The sequence below is a fragment of the Poecilia mexicana genome, unplaced genomic scaffold, assembly GCF_051168715.1.
Source record: "Poecilia mexicana isolate PSO_F unplaced genomic scaffold, ASM5116871v1 scaffold_5, whole genome shotgun sequence".
NCBI lineage: Eukaryota > Metazoa > Chordata > Actinopteri > Cyprinodontiformes > Poeciliidae > Poecilia > Poecilia mexicana.
In genome coordinates this window covers 5,404,402-5,410,495 of record NW_028263374.1, presented here as the reverse complement: position 1 = coordinate 5,410,495, position 6,094 = coordinate 5,404,402, and the positions used below count along the sequence as shown (strand labels likewise).

Genomic DNA, 6,094 nt, shown 5'->3' with positions numbered 1-6,094 from the left:
GCCGACTTCGTGCAAAAACTTACTTTTTAGCGTTGGGAGTTTTAAATTTGTTTGGGGTCAAAGAGAATGGGCAGGTTAGCTGTAATATTACTTTAAATATTTAGATTAACTTTTCACTCCTGAATCTGCATTAAAGTGTTGAGAGCTGGGGAAAAAAAACTGCCAGATTAAATAAATCAGAGACATACATTCTCTTGTCTGTGATTTAATAAATTACTCAAAGTGAATAATGCTGGTCAAAGTAGCTTGTTAGCTTATTAGAAAACCATTAAATCAGGCTTATAAATGCACAATGACCATGTTTGGACAATTGAGCTATTAGTGTCACTATGGTGACCTCAAATCAAATACTGCTCCGGGGCCCCATAAAATCTTTTGCCAGCCCTGGTTGGCTGAGTTTTTTTTTTTTTTTTTTTTACAGCTTCTGGTAAGTTTGAGGTTTTTCTTGTCACATCAGAAAAAAAATCATTAACAGACCTGTGTAGAAACACACCTAATACTCCTACGAGTATTTGCTTTATTAGAAAAAAAGAAATATAAAAAAGTTTAATTTCATCCTTCAAAGCTCTGGGTGAGAAACAGACGCAACACACGGGGTTCTTGTTCAAAAAATAGTGTTCTTGTTTTAATAAAAACGCAAATAAAGTACATTGTAAGAAAACAATATCTTCACATACTGTGGCATTGTAATATACAATACAGTTTGTCACTCAGGAATCTGAGAAATTAATTTTTCTTCTTCTTTTACAAAATGTTTGAATTCTTTATATGATTTTACACAAAATACAAAGAGAGAGAGAGCGCGTGACAGAAACACAAGCTTTTTTTTTTCTTTTTTTTTGCCTTTTTCGAAACTCTACAAGCAGCAGCAGCCTGTCGCTGGTTGCTCTGAACTTTGTCTTGGTCCCTCTGACTGACCCAGGCTCTCTAGATCTGGACACTGCCGCTCTCAGAGCCCCCGGATGAATCGAGAGCTGTGAGTGACAGAGTCCACCGCGGCCGGAGGATGTCCAGTCTTGATTTTCTAGCTTTTGATTTATTTTATTATTTTTTTTTTTGTAATTTTTTTTTTCTTTTTGTAATTTTTTTTTTTTTTAAGTTGGGAGAGTTTTCAACATCCCTACACAGTTCGAGGCGCTAGATTTCGACGTTTGCCCAGAATGTCACACCGGGTTCGCCTTGTTGGTCCTCCGCCGCGGCGCACGGCTTTTGAGGGGTTGATGTGGGAAGATGCTCCATCTGCTCTTAGCGGCACATTATCCTCTCTTCTGAGCAGCCGTTCTGGAGGAGAGAGAGAGAGAGAGAAGCAGGTCAGTGCATGTTGCTTACCGCCAAACACAGATATGGTTTAAAAACGAAAAGCAAAACAAATCATGCGCTTTTACGCGTAGGTTTGGCAACTTTACGCACTCGCGCTCTCATGCATCCATTACAAACGTGCATCCTGCTTTACGTGACGCTCTGATCTGTGTCTGCGGCACGTGCGAGGATGGAGAGAGGGGGGATATTTACCTCCACCGAGATGCTGGCCAGCTCCGCGTTCAGCGTGGTCAGCGGCGTGCGGGGGACGGAGTGCTGCTGGCGGCTCTTCTCCGGCTCGTCCAGCTCGACCTGCAGGTCCCAGATGTAGTCGATGACGTGCTGCAGAATCTCCACCTTGGTCGCCTTCTTGTTGGTGGGCAGCGTGGGCACGAGCTCCTTCAGCTTGCTGTAGCAGCTGTTCATGTCCTGCAGGAAGACGTTCATCTGCTCGTCCAGCAGCGGGATCTTGCACTTGGAGATGGCCAGGCTCTGGTCGGACAGGCCGATCTCTCCGCCGACCTTGCTCTTCAGGGCGCAGGTAGATCCGACAACCTTCATCTTTTGTCTCGTTAGCTTCCACAGAATGCGCCGAGGGGGTTTGGGAAAGTTTGAGGAAAAAGAAAGCGCACACCCCCACGCACACACACATACACACACACACACAACTGAAACGGGCGCCTTCGCTTCCTCTCGGTGGTAATGTCTACAAGTCTGTGTTGACAGTTCGCGACGTCCACATGGGGAAGCCTCCTCTGCCTTTTATAGGACAGCAGCGGCTACGGGGTGTGCGGGGCGTGGCCGAGCCGTCCCGTTTGAAGGGAGACGGCCAATGAGAGGCGCTCCGAAGGCGCGCCGTCAGCCAATGTCTGCGTTCCGGGCTGGTTATCGGAATTTACAATCTGTTTGAGGGATGGCGTTACAAATGGAAACAAATGTGTGTCTTTTATGGGTAATATGTGGGAATCCAGCTGTCCACGGCTTGGGGACTCTGCAGGTGTAGATTGCCTGGAGGTGGTGGTGGTGGGTGGGGGAGCATTGGGGGGAGGGTGGTGGTGGTGACAGTCCAATCCAATGGGTGGTGAATGCCGGGGCCGTGCGCTGGGAGAATGTGTGTGGGATGGGACGGAGCTGAATGGGATGAATGGTTAATGACAATTAGGCCACCGCGGTGCCCCAGATTTGCCTTTGACGGCCGCTGATGGCACTGCAGATGTGCCGGACAATGGTACAGTAAGTTTAGGGGAATTAATCACACAGGCTGAGGAGAATGGGCACCTCTTTTTATATACCTTTTTTTATTTTTTTCCCTAACAAGAGCGTCTCAATTATGATGGAAGGCCGGCCCAAGGCAGAAGAGAAGTAAGCAGCAAAACAAACCTGAACACCACAAGGTCCATAAAAAGTTGTATTCTCTTATAAATTAGAATATATTTACTCTGTAGTTGTCATAACGCTTAGAAAACACATTGAAGTGCAAAAAAAAAATTATTGGTTTACCTGCTCAATTTATGCCCTAAATTGCACATTTTGCGCTATATTGTTGTCTTACTATACCATAATTTTGTATCTGTCTATGCAGTGCTTCTTAAATTTAGTGAGCTTTTATCAAACATTTAGTCTCATGCACAAACATGTCTGTGCAAAATTCTTTCATCAACACTTCCCTCATATTTTCCTAAAACGTAGTCGGAATGGCTTCTCAAAGAGGATTTTTAGGTACCGTTGCTTGTCAAAGGTCAGCGTTTTATGCAAATATCATGTGAAATATTTTACGGCACCACAGATCACCCTTCTGGAAGCGTAACGGGTTTGACAGCTCTTAGTAAAAGCCCTTTTTAAATCACTTGTTTGCATCTGGCATTAAATCTGCGTTTCTTACTGTAATCATCAATTTGACGCCGCAGCTCATAAAGCCTTCTGGTCGCCCTCGGCAAAATTAGCCCTGAGAATACCTCTGTTTACTCGCAGTGACTGCTTTGTAAAAACACAACGTTGTTTATTCATTGAACAGGTTTACAGAACAGCTCAGCAAAAGCCATAAAAGTCATATTTTCATGCTGGCGGTTGGCGGTCTCTAACTTTGATTCAGTCAGTCATTTAAAAAAAAAAAATTGTACTATGTTTGTCTCAATGATATCTCATTTACAAGGAAAATCATTGTGTCACTCTGATCACACAACAGAGCTGCAAATTACATAATAATAATAATAATAATAATAATAATAATAATAATAATAACATAACAATGCTGGCACACAATTATCATAGATGCTATTTTTATTTACTTATTTTACAAAGGCTTGGCAGAGTAAGTTTTCTTTTTCTGGGAATTAAGCTTTGTAAGTAAGTAAGTAAGTAAATAAATAAATAAATAAATAAATAAATAATTGGTGCCCATCTCCAATGACCAGAGAAAAACCAATAAATATTTTTTTTCCCTTATTGTAATTAGGATTCCCCCCCCCCCCCCCCAAGTAATCAGGTTGAAAATAAAACCATATTTGTTGATTTAGTTCATGAAATGCAGCTATAAAAGCTGTGAAACTGAAAGTTGCCTCCCTCTCCCTCCCCCAAATGGCATGCCACCCTGGGCCCTGTCTAACTTCGGACTACCTCTGGCTGGTAGTGTTTTCTCACTTTAAGAGTTTATTGAATTGACCCGATGGTTATGGACTTAGAAGTGTTACGATCTGTTTTACTGATCTGGAAAATTCATCCCAACGTCACCGGCGCTCTCTGGGTGAAATCTGCGGTTATTAAACTCAAAGCTCTCTTTATGTTCACAAAAAGCACACAGTCCCCCCCCCCCCCTTTTTTTTTTCTTTTAGCGACTAGCTGAAGGAGATCCAGTGTGAGCTGCAGCTTCACGGATTCCTTCACATGTTTCTGCAGTGCGTGCTCAGCCTTGTGTGCACACGAACTCAGATCACATCGCTCTGTTCCGAGCCTTCCTCCTCCTTCGCCGCCTCCTCCTCCTCCCAGATTGTCCAAACAAGCCAGAGCAGACTGGCAGGCGCCAGCGCGCTGACGTCACCCATTCATCCGAGCCTTGACGCCTGTCAGCCTGGCGCCGCTCGGGCGGTCTCCATGGAGATTTTAAACAAGAGGGCTCGCGCTCTGCAACTCCTCCATTCACCTGCGTGGAGGAGCAGCAGCCATGAGAACAAACCGGCTCCGGAGCTCTTTTTTTTCTCTCTCTCTCTCTTTTTTCTCTCTCTCCTCCATTTATCACCTTAAAGCAGCGGGATGAGATTACCGCCCAGCGCACCTGCGGAGCAAAGCGCTGTCAGCCGGTTAACAGCGGGGCAACAAAGGAGGAAGGCTCGTCATTATGCTGTTTTAACAGGGAATAAGTGCAGCATTCCTGCAGACAGCCCACTTTCACTGCTTTATGTCCCTGTGGTTGCTATAAAGGCTCAAAGCATGCATTTTATTTCAACTGCTGGAATTTTCAGCTTTATTTCTGCAGAGCTTTATAAGCTCAACACAAAGTTCTGCGTATAGCTAGCATAGCACAGACGGATAAAGCAAGACTCACACAGAGGCTTGGCTTTTTCAGATTTATCTACTAAAGCCGTGTACAAAAATGTAATATCAGCAACACAAAAATAAGTTTTATGCTTAACCGCTGACCCAAGTTTCATTCTTATCTCCTCCTGAGCAAACATTATAGCAAAACAGTAACGAAACACATTACAGATTATGTTTCTGAGTTAAAGAGATCCTGCTGATTTTAAATACATTCTGTAAAGCTAAAGCCAGCACTCTAAAAGTTATTGTGCTAAATAACCCTACTTTAGTTCATAACATTATAAAATATTATGTGTGTGTGTGTATTGACATTATGACCAACTCTGGCCAAAGTTTGGTACTTCAACACACAGTTAGCACTAACTTGCGCTAGCTTCTTAGTAGGTGAAAGGCTAATGTCAGCTTAGGTGAACAAACTCGTTCTATTGTCACATCTTACTAACATCAACAGCACATAAGACATCATTTTATGATGTTACTTCTTTTTTTCTTCTTTTACCCTGTGTTAGTCTCATGAGGCTGCTGAATAGTTCAAAATGGCAGCCTGCGAAGAACGACCAGGCTCCCGTTGGTCTCTTCTCTAACCCCAAAAGCCCAGCGTCTGACCCAATATTCTGTTAAAATGACCCAACTCCTGTCCGCTCCAGTTAAAGCCACCACTGTGCTTTAAGATAAAAACCCAGTAGGATTTAATGGATGTCAGAATTATACACTTGTAATTATGTCCTTTGTTAGAATGTATTTTGCAGTATGTTGGCACCTCTGCTACAGCAGGATTTTCCCTTCATGCACGTCACGTTATAAGAAAAAAAATGACCGAGATAAGCATATTTAATAAATCAGGCTTAATGACATTAATGCTGGAAATGTTACTCAAATAATGACGGAATAAAACCTCCTATTACACTCCAACACAGGCAAACATACTTTCTTTTTTTTTCTTTTTGGATTATGTCTGATTCAGCAAATGTAGCATGCAAAGCTGTCTTACGCAGAGCATTAAATGTAATTCTGTCATCTGCAAAATTGTTGCAGAATACCAAGTGTAACAAAGTTAACAGCCACTAGATATTTCTTCCAGTTGTCCCAGTAGCCTGTAACAACTTTTCTGAAAACTTTTTTTTTTTTTGCCCTGTCTCTCTCGCTCTCTCTCATTCTCTCTCTCTCTGCCTCTTTTTGCCCTCTGTCCCAGGTCGCAGCTGACAGGGCGGAGGGAAGGGCCGGGTGGGCAGAACAATGGGAGTGCGGTGCAGGGATTGTG

The 6,094-nt window shown here is 43.3% G+C and overlaps 1 protein-coding gene across 1 annotated transcript; it reads right to left on the bottom strand.

The window, feature by feature from the left end:
- Window positions 1-597: 597 nt before the first annotated feature.
- Window positions 598-2,051, bottom strand: id1 (inhibitor of DNA binding 1, HLH protein). The gene is made up of 2 exons (XM_014998870.2): window positions 1,513-2,051; window positions 598-1,281 (listed from the first exon to the last, which is right to left on the bottom strand). Exons 1-2 carry the CDS (start codon window positions 1,858-1,860, stop codon window positions 1,246-1,248), a joined length of 384 nt encoding a protein of 127 aa, XP_014854356.1. The 5' UTR covers window positions 1,861-2,051; the 3' UTR covers window positions 598-1,245.
- Between the last annotated feature and the right edge of the window lie 4,043 nt (window positions 2,052-6,094).